Source organism: Nerophis ophidion, linkage group LG21 (genome assembly GCF_033978795.1).
Source record: "Nerophis ophidion isolate RoL-2023_Sa linkage group LG21, RoL_Noph_v1.0, whole genome shotgun sequence".
Lineage (NCBI taxonomy): Eukaryota > Metazoa > Chordata > Actinopteri > Syngnathiformes > Syngnathidae > Nerophis > Nerophis ophidion.
Window position 1 is genome coordinate 43,958,491 of NC_084631.1, and position 13,369 is coordinate 43,971,859.

Genomic DNA, 13,369 nt, shown 5'->3' on the forward strand with positions numbered 1-13,369 from the left:
TGTACCTTTCAGCATTAATGGTGCCTTCACAGATGTGTAAGTTACCCATGCCTTGGGCACTAATGCACCCCCATACCATCACAGATGCTGGCTTTTGCACTTTGCATAGATAACAGTCTGGATGGTTTGGTCAGGATGACACAATGTCGAGTATTTCCCCAAAACATTTGAAATGTGGACTGGTCAGACCACAAAACCATTTTCCACCTCGCAGCAGTCCATCTTAGATGATCTCGGGCCCAGGGAAGCCGGCGGCGTTTCTGGATGTTGTTGATAAATGGCTTTCGCTTTGCATAGTAGAGCTTTAACTTGCACTTACAGATGTAGCGACCAACTGTACTTAGTGACAGTGGTTTTCTGAAGTGTTCCCAAGCCCATGTGGTGATATCCTTTAGAGATTGAGTGATACTTTTATTAGTAGATTGCACAGTACAGTACATATTCCGTACAATTGACCACTAAATGGTAACACCCGAATAAGTTTTTCAACTTGTTTAAGTCGGGGTCCACGTTAATCAATTCATGATGTCGGTTTTTGATACAGTGCCGTTTGAGGGATGGAAGGTCACGGTCATTCAATGTTGGTTTCTGGCCATGCCGCTTACGTGGAGTGATTTCTCCAGATTCTCTGAACCTTTTGATGATATTATGGAGCGTAGATGTTAAAATCCTTAAATTTCTTGCAATGTCACTTTGAGAAAGGTTGTTCTTAAATTGTTTGACTATTTGCTCACGCAGTTGTGGACAAAGGGGTGTACCTCGCCCCATCCTTTCTTGTGAAAGACTGAGCATTTTTTGGGAAGCTGTTTTTATAGCCAATCATGGCACCCACCTGTTCCCAATTAGCCTGCACACCTGTGGGATGTTCCAAATAAGCGTTTGATGAGCATTCCTCAACTTTATCAGTATTTATTGCCACCTTTCCCAACTCCTTTGTCACGTTTTGCTGGCATCAAACTCTAAAGTTAATGATTATTTGCAACAACAAAAAAAGTTTGTGAGTTTGAACATGAAATATGTTGTCTTTGTAGCATATTCAACTGAATATGGCTTGAAAAGGATTTGCAAATCATTGTATTCTGTTTATATTTACATCTAACACAATTTCCCAACTTGTAAGTGTGTCCTCTTAGGAGCCAGTGTCCTTTACAGTGGACATGTATCTTTAGGTCTATTGGTTTTGTCAGTTGCACACTTTGGGAAAAACATAGCAAAACACAAATGTCCACTCCAGTGGACGCTGGCTTTCAGGACGATATTCCACAAACAGTATGGAGTCATTCATAAAAAGACACAATTACAACACAAATATCGCATGTTTACATGATCACACATACCGTATCGCAGCACCGTAGTAGTTGTCCTCCATAATTAACACGCCAACCGCCCACATTAGATATCGTGAGCATAGTCCACGCCGCACTTATCTCTCCAGGGAATAAACTAGTGCAACGCTGTAATATGACCTGGAAAAAAACACTTGTCATACGCCACAATATTAGGAATCCATGCACTAGCAAGAAAACTACCAAAAAAAAGGACTTGAGCAGTTTCAGTAAGAACTATATCTTGTTGTGCAGGTCTACATAATACTTGAATTGTCTTGTTCTGGAGGGCTTGATTGAACCCTCCACCATTCCTGGGTCATGAGAATAAATTGTAATTTATTAGTATATTCATCAACTGTATTTTATTATTAACACTTTATTGTATTCGTCAAGATGAACTAATTATAAGTCGAATAAATATTGTGTGTTATGTTTCTAATGTATTGTAGGTTTAATGAAAATATATATTCAAAACAAACCTTTATGCTTGCAGTTCTTGTTATCGAAGTAAAATGCTTTGTACAAAAACTCAAAAGCAGTCAAGCTGGAACTTTGTGTAAATGGTAAATAAAAACAGAATTCAATGATTTGCAAATCCTTTTCAACTTATATTCAATTGAATAGACTGCAAGGACAAGATATTAAATTTTTTTTTTGCAAATAATAATTAACTTAGAATTTAATGGCAGCAACACATTGCAAAAAAGCATTTTACCACTGTGTTACATGGCCTTTCCTTTCAACAACACTCAGTAAACGTTTGGGAACTGAGGAGACACATTTTTGAAGCTTTTCAGGTGGAATTCTTTCCCATTTTTGCTTAAGTTGTTCAACAGTCCGTTGTAGTATTTTAGTCTTTTTTCAATGGGAGACAGGTCTGGACTACAGGCAGGTCCATCTAGTACCCACACTCTTTTACTATGAAGCCACGCTGTTGTAACACTTGGCTTGGCATTGTCTTGCTGAAATAAGCAGGGGCGTCCATGATAACGTTGCTTGGATGACAACATATGTTGCTCCAAAACCTGTATGTACCTTTCAGCATTAATGGTGCCTTCACAGATGTGTAAGTTACCCATGCCTTGGGCACTAATACACCCCCATACCATCACACATGCTGGCTTTTACACTTTTGACCCTATAACAACCCGGACGGTTATTTTCCTCTTTAGTCCGGAGGACATGACGTCCACATTTTCCAAAAACAATTTGAAATGTGGACTCGTCAGACCACGGAACACTTTTCCACTTTGCATCAGTCCATCTTAGATGAGCTCGGGCCCAGCGAAGCCGTCGGCCCTTCCGGGTGTTGTTGATAAATGGCTTTTGCTTTGCATAGTAGAGTTTTAACTTGCACTTACAGATGTAGCGACAAACTGTAGTTACTGACAGTGTTTTTTTGAAGTGTTCCTGAGCCCATGTGGTGATATCCTTTATACACTGATGTCGCTTTTTGTTGCAGTATCGCCTGACGAATCGAAAGTCCATACTATCATCGCTTACGTGCAGTGATTTCTCCAGATTCTCTGAACTTTTTGTTAAAATTACAGACCGTAGATGATGAAATCCCTAAATTTCTTGCAATAGCTGGTTGAGAAATGTTGTTTTTAAACTGTTGGACAATTTTCTCACGCATTTGTTAACAAGTGGTGACCCTCGCCCCGTCCTTGTTTGTGAATGACTGAGCATTTCCTGGAAGCTGCTTTTATACCCAATCATGGCACCCACCTGTTCACCTGAGGGATGTTCCAAATAAGTGTTTGACGAGCCTTCCTCAGTCTTTTTTTACCACTTGTGCCAGCTTTTATGAAACAAACATTCCAAATGAGCTAACATTTGCAAAAAAATAACAAAAGTTTACAAGTTTGAACGTTAAATGTCTTGTCTTTGCAGTCTATTCAATTGAATATAAGTTGAAAAGGATTTGCAAATCATTGTATTCTGTTTTTATTTACCATTTACACAACGTGACAACTTCACTGCTTTTGGCTTTTGCATATAAACACACACACTTAGTATTTGCATATACAGGTACAGTATATATATATATATATATATATATACATACAGTATGTGTGTGTATATATACATATATACGTGTGTGTGTGTGTATGTATGTATGTGTATATATATATATATACATATATATATATATATATACATACATATATATATATATATATATACATACATATATATATATATACATATATATATATATATACATACATATATATATATATACATACATACATACATATATATATATACATACATATATATACATACATACATACATATATATACATACATACATACATACATACATATATATACATACATACATACATACATACATACATACATACATACATACATACATACATACATACATATATATATATATATATATATATATATATATATATATATACATATATATATATGCTTCACGGTGGCAGAGGGGTTAGTGCATCTGCCTCACAATACGAAGTTCCTGCAGTCCTGGGTTCAAATCCAGGCTCGGGATCTTTCTGTGTGGAGTTTGCATGTTCTCCCCGTGAATGCGTGGGTTCTCTCCGGGTACTCCGGCTTCCTCCCACCTCCAAAGTGAATTGTGAAGTGAATTATATTTATATAGCGCTTTTCTCAGGTGACTCAAAGCGCTTTACATAGTGACACCCAATATCTAAGTTCCATTTAAACCAGTGTGGGTGAAACTGGGAGCAGGTGGGTAAAGTGTTTTGCCCAAGGACACAACGGCAGTAATTAGGATGGCACAAGTCGGAATCGAACCTGCAACCCTCAAGTTGCTGGCACGGCTCCATGACATGCACCTGGGGATAGGTTGATTGGCAACACTAAATTGGCCCTAGTGTGTGAATGTGAGTGTGAATGTTGTCTGTCTATCTGTGTTGGCCCTGCGATGAGGTGGCGACTTGTCCAGGGTGTACCCTGCCTTCCGCCCGATTGTAGCTGAGATAGGCGCCAGCGCCCCCCGCGACCCCGAAAGGGAATAAGCGGTAGAAAATAGATGGAAAAATGGATGGACATTGATTTTGATTCATTATTATTTTCTCAAGAAAGAAACAGCCTGCATCGCAGCATTGTGTTATTAGAGTAAACATTGTAACATTTTCTTGTTACATTTCACCCGTTTTCTCCTTTATATCACTTTTTACGTTTTAAAAAATTTTTAATCGTTTTTTTAAAATGTGCCGTGGGGCCGTTAAAAAATTACCTGTGGGCCGCAAATGGCCCCTGGACCGCACTTTGGACACCCCTGTTGTAGCGTATATGATATGTGTTGTGTAGACAGCATATACTGTATACACTAACATAAATTAGGCACATATATACCTAGTACATGTACAGTGTTTATGCATAAACAAAACAGGCCAAAGGTTTGGACACACTTTCTCAATTCAGTGCGTTTTATTTTCATGACTATTTACATTGCAGATTGTCACTGAAGGCATCACAGCTATGACAACTGTGAAGTGCAAAGCATTTCAGGGGACTACCTCTTGAAGCTCATGGAGAGAATGCCAAGAGTGTGCAAAGCAGTAATCAGAGCAAATGGTGGCTATTTTGAAGAAACTAAAACATGTTTACAGTTATTTCCCCTTTTTTTGTTAAGTACACACAGTCGTGCTCGTAAGTTTAAGCACCCTGGGAGAATTCATGATTTCTTGGCCATTCTTCAGAGAATATGAACGATAACCCAAAAACCTTTCTTCCACTCCATGCTTAATAGTTAGGTGAAGCTATTTATTGGCAGACAACTGTGTTTACTCTTTTTAAATCAAAACGACAAAAGAAAGTACCCAAATGACCCTGTTCAAAAGTTTACATACCCACACTATTCATTTTTATTTTATTTTATATAACTGTCTAATGATAATGTCAATGAGGGATTTATAACCACTGCTATGTTGAAATTGTTACTGGTATTGATAAAGTTGTTGATAATATTCTATTATGTTTCACTACTTTTGGATTGTTCTGCGTCGTGTTTGTGTGTCCTCTCAATAGCTGTTTATTTTTGCTGTTCTGACTGTTGCTGGGTCGGGTTTGGTTCTGGAATTGGATTGCATTGTTGTGGTATTGCTTTGTTGAATTGAATAAATAAAAAATATTAAAAAAAAAAAAAAAAAGATTACAGACCCCAGTGACTTTGATCTGATAACATGCACAAAAGTTGACACAAACAGGTTTGAATGGCTAATCAAGGTTCCAATCCTCACCTGTGACCTGTTTGTAATTAATGTGTGTGTATGGCCTGCATATCTAATATCTGCATGGTCCAGTGGCCAAAAAGTTGAATTTTGGTCTCATCATTCCAAATTAGTTTGTTCCAGAAGTTTTGAGGCTTTGTGACATTGGCACAGATATGGCTTTCTTCTGGCGACTCGACCATGCAGCCCATTTTTCTCCAAGTGCCTCCTTATTGTGCATCTTGAAACAGCCACACCACAATTTTTCAGAGTCCTGTATTTCAGCTGAAGTTATTTGTGGATTTTGCTTTGAATCTCAAACTATTTTCCTGGCTGTTGTGGCTGAAATCTTTGCCGGTCGACCTGAATTCCTCATTTTCCACTTCTTAATCAGCGTTTGAACACTGCTGATTGGCATTCTCAATTCCTTAGATATCTTGTTATGCCCCTTCCCCGTTTTACGCAGTTCAATTACCTTTTCTCGCAGATCCTTTGACAATTCTTTTGCCTTCCCCATGACTCAGAATCCAGAAACATCTTTGCAGCACTGGATGAAAGATGCAATGGTCTGTCAGGAGCCCAGAAACTCACTGACCTTCTCTACACACACACATTACTTACAAAAAAACAGGTCACAGGTGAGGATTGGAACCTTGATTAGCCATTCAAGCCTGTTTGTGTCAACTTTTGTGCATGTTATCAGATCAAAGTCACCTGGGTATGTACATTTTTGATCAGGGTCACTTGGGTACTTTCTTTTGTCATTTTGATTTAAAAAGAGTAAACACAGGTGTTTGCCAATAAATAGCTTCACAAAACCATTAAGCATGGAGTGGAAGAAGTCTCATCTTAAAACTCATCTGTATACTCTAGCCTTTAAATAGACCTCCTTTTTAGACCAGTTGATCTGCCGCTTCTTTTCTTTCTCCTATGTCCCCCCCTCCCTTGTGGAGGGGGTCCGGTCCGATGACCATGGATGAAGTACTCACTGTCCAGAGTCGAGACCCAGGATGGACCGCTCGCCTGTATCGGTTGGGGACATCTCTACGCTGCTGATCCGCTTGAGATGGTTTCCTGTGGACGGGACTCTCACTGCTGTCTTGGAGCCACTATGGATTGAACTTTCACAGTATCATGTTAGACCCGCTCGACATCCATTGCTTTCGGTCCCCTAGAGGGGGGGGGGTTGCCCACATCTGAGGTCCTCTCCAAGGTTTCTCATAGTCAGCATTGTCACTGGCGTCCCACTGGATGTGAATTCTCCCTGCCCACTGGGTGTGAGTTTTCCTTGCCCTTTTGTGGGTTCTTCCGAGGATGTTGTAGTCGTAATGATTTGTGCAGTCCTTTGAGACATTTGTGATTTGGGGCTATATAAATAAACATTGATTGATTGATTGATTGATTTTTGGGTTGTCGTTCATATTTTCTGAAGAATGGCCAAGAAATCATAAATTCTCCCAGGGTATGTAAACTTATAAGCACGAATAACTCCACGTGTTCATTCCTAGTAGTGATGCCTTCAGTGACAATCTACAATGTAAATAGTCATGCAAATAAACCATTGAATGAGAAGGCGTGTCCAAACTTTTGGCCTGTACTGTATATTTCATCAAAGTCCAATGCAATTTAATTATAAATTGTTTCCCCTAAATATATAGAAAAAAACTATATCTCGTACTTAAAGCGCACAAATAAAAGCTACCTTGCAGGGACTTGTCGTCATTAGAGATATGCGAAGAGGCTTGTCGATGTACTTACAATGTAGTACTTTTATCATCAGGTACACAAGAAACCCTTAAGAGGCACGTGTCCGTGTCCCAAACTGCTACAGTGCTCTGAAGAGACCTGAGATGATACACACGTTACAGGTTATTAGTACCTTTGTGCGACTCAATTGTTTACTGTAGAGCACACATGAAGAAATACATCTGAAGTACATCTACAGATTTAAGCATTGAAATAAAAATGTAAAACTTATTTTTAACACTTAAGTGGGAGGGCCTTTTTTTCTAAAAACTGTCAATCGTTAAGAATTTTTGACATATTCAAGGCTCCTATTACGTCACATCAAATACTACACTAAAACATTGCAAAAATCGATATAGAATCAAATTGTCACCCCAGGAATCGGATCAAATCAATAGGTGTCCAAAGATTCACATATCAGGAGTGCAAAAAAGAAAAAAAAAATATCCGAATCACAATTTTTTCCCCCTCCCGGTTCTAAATCAATTCACAATTTTCAAACATCCATTTAAAAATAATTGTAATTTTTTCCTACAAAAAAAAAAATTGTTTATAAGAATAAGTTTTTTGTCCATTTCTGTGCAACAGGAATTAGCTTTTCTAACCAGTTATAAAAAAGTTACATTTATTTATCAGACCAAATAATACAATGCGAGGATCATGTTGAACCGATTCGGAGTCGAATCGTCACCTCAGGAATCGGATCGATTGTACCTTTGTGCGACTCAATTGTTTACGGTGTAGAGCACACAAATGTGCCAAATGAACAAAAACCCGACAAATGCCTTGTTGAACCTGTGTTTTTTTATATTGCTTGTTCGAATAATTATATCTAAGTTATCACAAAACTTTGTTATAATGAATGCCCAGCAAGAAGACAAAAAACTGTCTTTGAACCTACCAAGAAGGCTTGTAAAACTCCACTGTGTAGGATGGGAAGCAACATAAAGGTGTTCTGTTTCTTTCATGTATTGTAATCAACAGAAAGATGTTTTGACCCGAGAACTACAAAGCGAAGGGGAAGCAGGACCAAACTCGCCTCCAGGGACCTTTTCTTTGAACTGTTTGTAATCAAATGACCTCCTCCCTTAGAAACAGCTGTTGCCATATAATCAGGGAAAGTCCAAATAAAAGAGGCGTACAATTTTTCACCAGAGCGTGGAGACGGTATAAGAGCACAGCCCAGGCGCTCTCCTCAATTGAGCCAAATTGAATTGTCTGTTTAATTTCTTGCTTCTTGTCCTGTTTAATAGATGTCATCAGCGTTTGAACCTGACATCACTCCTAGTAATCTGAGCCAGTATTAGCACGTATTAGACTGATTGTCTCCAAGCCAGTATGACGTCGCAGCGGATAATTGAAGGCTTTCAACAGTAACACAGAGCACACCAGATCATTTCTTGAGTATATTTGAAAACAAAAAGGGATTGCCACTCCGAGGTTGTCGACATCTTAGCACAACAAAAACAAAAAGTTCTGTCAAATACACCATTTTAAGAATGAAAAAGAAGGAATAGGATAACATAAGACACGACAAAAAGAAAAGGTACACATTTCCCTTTGAGATTATGCATACAGATGGGGGGGTAAAGGCACGATATAAATATGCAAACGTCACACAAAAACACACAAATAGAACATTCTGAACGGTCCAAAAAGCTGCGAGTGTGTACGGACGACATCTTCAGGCTCAGCGTTGTTCAGTCATGAGAAAGTTCCACCCTTTCTTCTCCAACCACAGCTAACTATTGCACGTGTTAAGTACCGCTTCAAACCTTAAAAGCAGGGGGCGAGGGGTCCAGAACTGTATTTGGAAAGATCAAAAAAGTTGCAAGGACATACAGTGCAGGTCAAAAGTTTGGACACACCTTTTAGTTCAATGCATTTTCTATATTTTCATGACTATTTACATTGTAGATTGTCACTGAAGGCATCAAAACTATGAATGAACACATGTGGAGTTTGTCTTCACTTCACAGGTGTGCTTTTGAAGCTCATGGAGAGAATGCAAGGAGTGTGCAAAGAAGTAATCCGAGCAAAGGGTGGCTATTTTGAAGAAACTACAATGTTTCAGCAAAAATATGGCAATATCGCGAAATAATCAAGTCTGACATATAGAATGGACCTGCTATCCCCGTTTGAATAAGAAAAGCTCGGTTTAGCTCGGTCGGTAGAGTGGCCGTGCCAGCAACTTGAGGGTTGCAGGTTCAATTCCCGCTTCCACCATCCTAGTCACTACCGTTGTGTCCTTGGGCAAGACACTTTACCCACCTGCTCCCAGTGCCACCCACACTGCTTTGAATGTAATTTAGATATTGGGTTTCACTATGTAAAGCGCTTTGAGTCACTAGAGAAAAAGCGCTACATAACTCACTTCACTTCAGTTATTTCACCTGTTTTTAAGTACATAACTCCACGTGTTCATCCATAGTTTTGATGCCTTCAGTGACAATCTACAATGTAAATAGTCATGAAAATAAAGAAAAGCCATTGAATGAGAAGTCCTACTGTATCTAAAGTCCTCCTTTTGTGACAAAAAAAAATGTTATATAACCTCCTGAGAACTGACGTTGTTTTTGCTCTTTTTCTTCTGTTAACAGATTATATTTCAGGGGGAAAAAATCCACATTCTTGAAAATTAGGCCCGTCAGAGATAACGCATACGACTCATGGCAAAAATGATTGCATTAGTAATGTACAAACACAGAATAATTACAACAATAATGCAAGAAAGACTTACTTATCCTTTCAGGAAATTTTTGCTCTACTTTTGCCCTAATTTTTGTTGTATTCCATGATTTTTTTTCATGTTAAATAAAAAAAACATTGAATGTCCAATTCCTTCAAATGTCTACAATTCACTGGCAGTTAATCCAAAACATCAAAGCCAAACAGGACATAAGTCCTTCTTTTGTAAAATTTTGGGTTCCTTTTTTTTTTAATTGCTAACATCTTTCAATTAACTTTAGTCCTAAACATCCCTTTTCTACTGCTTGTCACTTTGGGGTAGCGAGGGGTGCTGAAGCCTATCAACAAAAATACCAAATATCTTATGTTTTTATTTATTTTTCACCATTTTAACCCTTTGATCAAATTATATCAGTTTTTAAAATTAGCACACATTTGCATAACATGAGTTGACGCTAGTGTGTGAATGTAGTCTGTCTATCTGTGTTGGCCCTGCGATGAGATGGCGACTTGTCCAGGGTGTACCCCGCCTTCCGCCCGAATGCAGCTGAGATAGGCTCCAGCACCCCCCGCAACCCCAAAAGGGACAAGCGGTAGAAAATAGATGGAGTTATTTTACTAATTTAAATCTGTGACATTTTCTCATCAAAAGGGTCAAAATAATATTAAAAAACATTACATGTTTGATATTTGTGTTTAGAACTGAAGTTTATTTGAAAATTTGATCAAAAAAGTAAAAAAAAAAAACATTTTCATGCCCTTCAAAAACAAGGACTTTTACCGTAAAGTTTGGCTTAAAAGATGATTAGGTTATGTAAAAAGGGCTCAAGTTGCTCGGTATAAAAGGTGTGATTATTCAATGTTTATACATAATTACGGCATCTGATTTTTAGCAATCGGGTCAATGTCTCCTCATTCATCGGTGCAAAGATGAATGAGACGGGACTGCAGATAAAACAAAGTTAAAAGCAAATAAATGACATATATTAAAGTAAAACACATATTCCTGTATTGTGTTTGCATCAAAATATTGTTTAAAAAAAATATATTTTTTTTTAAAGTGAATTTAATTTAATGTAATTTCCGGACTCTACATGCTTTTTACAACGCTGCTGCTAATTTAAGGATTTTCCGGGTTCACAAGCTTCAAATCAAAAAACCGAACATTAAAATCAAACGCGCTCACACTTCAGTCGGCCATTAAGCACATTATGGACTCACACTCATCATGGAGAAGAAATGCACAAATTACAGTCTGAAGACGATCGGCTCGACTTTTCCGTAAAGCAACTGTACGTCGTGTTACAGGCATTGTATTTTGTAAATGTGTAAATAAACACAAGCGCGTAATGTTTATATTTCATGTTTCAATGAGTGCACCGGCGAATTATAGACTTGTGTGGCCAATGTACATTATAGTCCAAAAGTTTGGACGCACCTTCTCATTTCATTACGTTTTCTTTATTTTTATGACTATTTACATTGTAGATTGTAACTGAAGGCATCACAACTATGAATGAACACATGTGGAGTTATGTACTTGACAAAAAAAAGGTGAAATAACTGAAAACATGTTATATATTGTAGTTTCTTCAAAATAGCCACCCTTTACTCCAATTACTGTTTTGCACAGTCTTGGCATTCTGTCGATGAGCTTCAAGAGGTAGTCACCTGAAATGGTTTTCACATCACAGGTGTCATAAGTTTTGATGCCTTCAGTGACAATCTACAAGGTAAATAGTCTTGAAAATAAAGAAAAGGCATTGAAATGAGAAGGTGTGTCCAAACGTCCGGCCTGTACTGTATTGACAAACTTGGTGGGTACAGTACGGTGCACCCTTGAACCCTTCTATTAATAATCACGATTAATCGGAATTTAATAAATATTCAAAAGATTCTAAATAATAATAGTAATTGCTTGACAGCTCGAAACAAAATACATATGTCCACTGCTGAGGACACTGGTTCTCAAGAGGGTATATTTGAAAAAAACTTATATTATTTTTGTCTGTGACTGAATAAAAAAAACTAGTCTTAGGACACCCCCGTTTTGAGTCATGTACCAAAAGTACGACAATCCGAGCACATTTATGTTTGCATTTTTTTTTGGACATTCCTTTGTTTTATAGGTATAAATAGAGTCACGTGACTCACTAAGGATTGAGTTCCAGTTCAGCCGGTTTTGTCCGTTGTGACGAGAGAAAAGAGAAGAACAATGACGCCAACTAAGTGTCTACTTGTACACGAATGGAGTCAGGCTGGGGGGGGCTTATTAAAAAAAACAAAAAAGAAAGAAAATATAAAATGATTATTTACAAGGGTCACATTCGTCCCTACGCAACGCCAACAATTCAACTGAATACACACGGAAAAAACTCTTGAAGGACACTTGGGCTTGTGCTATATGGAAGCCAAAGGGCCAACAGGTGAGTATTTGAGGATTCCCAGATGCCATTTTGAAACTCTGAAAACCTTTTAATGACTAATACTATCCATTAGAAGTACTACTTCCTCATTTCAAACCAAAGCTTCTTTATGAATGACAGGCAAAATGAGTGCAAACAGAACGAGTGCAAATTTCTTGGGGGGATGAGAAACAAAAACCTGCACACTTTTAGTAAAGGCCCTTTGGTAATTGCAATTTTACGAGATGTTCCTTTACGTATTCTTCTCGAGGAGGACCAGGTTTTATCTGTGGCGAGATTAGCTGCCAAAGAATAGAGAGTGCTCCCCTCCGTACGTTTTATCATCACATGGTACGTCACAAATGCGTGTGCGCAGCGCTGATCAGTGTCCCTCCACAAACAATGAATGGTGATTACATCCCCGCCCACCCGCATTTTAGTGTGCCGCCCCTCCTCCTTTACAAGAAGTCCAGTTCCAGAGCTTGGTGCAGGGACACAAGGTCGCCATGAGTGGAGATCCGCCAGAAAGGCATGTTGTGCTACACAAGGAGACAAACATTTAGTCACACTTGCTCTTTTCCTCAGCAATCATTTGACTCATTATTGTGCAGCCTTTTGAGAATCTTGTGATTAAGGGCTATATAAACTTTGATTGATCTTGAAGTCATATGTACACTCTTTATTCTCATTAGTTATGCTATACAATTTGTTATCTGCATAATATGTTTTACCTGCATATTATCCTTTATTCTCGACTCATGGTTTTTACTACTTTACAAGTTTTACTATTTTTAGTTTCCAGCTTTTCTAAAAGGTGCTGACAGCTCCAGTGATTGTGCTTTTTCACTTGGCTCCTCTGTACTCAGCCATGCATTTTATCTGTATGCGTGATTGGGCATTATTTTTAAGCCTGTAAAGCACTTTGTGTTGGATTTTTTTTAATGTATAAAAAGTGCTTTATAAATAAAATTTGACTGATTATTGA

At 38.2% G+C, this 13,369-nt stretch overlaps 2 protein-coding genes and 1 long non-coding RNA gene across 3 annotated transcripts in view; 2 read left to right on the forward strand and 1 right to left on the reverse strand.

The window, feature by feature from the left end:
• The window catches only part of LOC133540164 (XK-related protein 8-like), a 17,383-nt gene extending 15,616 nt beyond the window's left edge, over positions 1-1,767 (forward strand). Inside the window, exon 3 of the mRNA XM_061882713.1 lies at positions 1-1,767. This exon is cut by the window's left edge and continues 1,488 nt beyond it. The gene's annotated coding sequence lies outside the window, so the exon portion shown is untranslated.
• Positions 1-13,369, forward strand: part of LOC133539505 (uncharacterized) — an 81,128-nt gene that overhangs the window by 38,523 nt on the left and 29,236 nt on the right. The gene's annotated exons all lie outside the window — the stretch shown is intronic.
• The window catches only part of LOC133540239 (eyes absent homolog 3-like), a gene marked incomplete at its 5' end in the record, with an annotated part of 29,956 nt that continues 25,271 nt past the window's right edge, over positions 8,685-13,369 (reverse strand). Inside the window, one exon of the mRNA XM_061882829.1 lies at positions 8,685-12,923. Coding sequence (XP_061738813.1) covers positions 12,843-12,923 — 81 coding nt within the window. The remainder of the gene's footprint in view (positions 12,924-13,369) is intronic.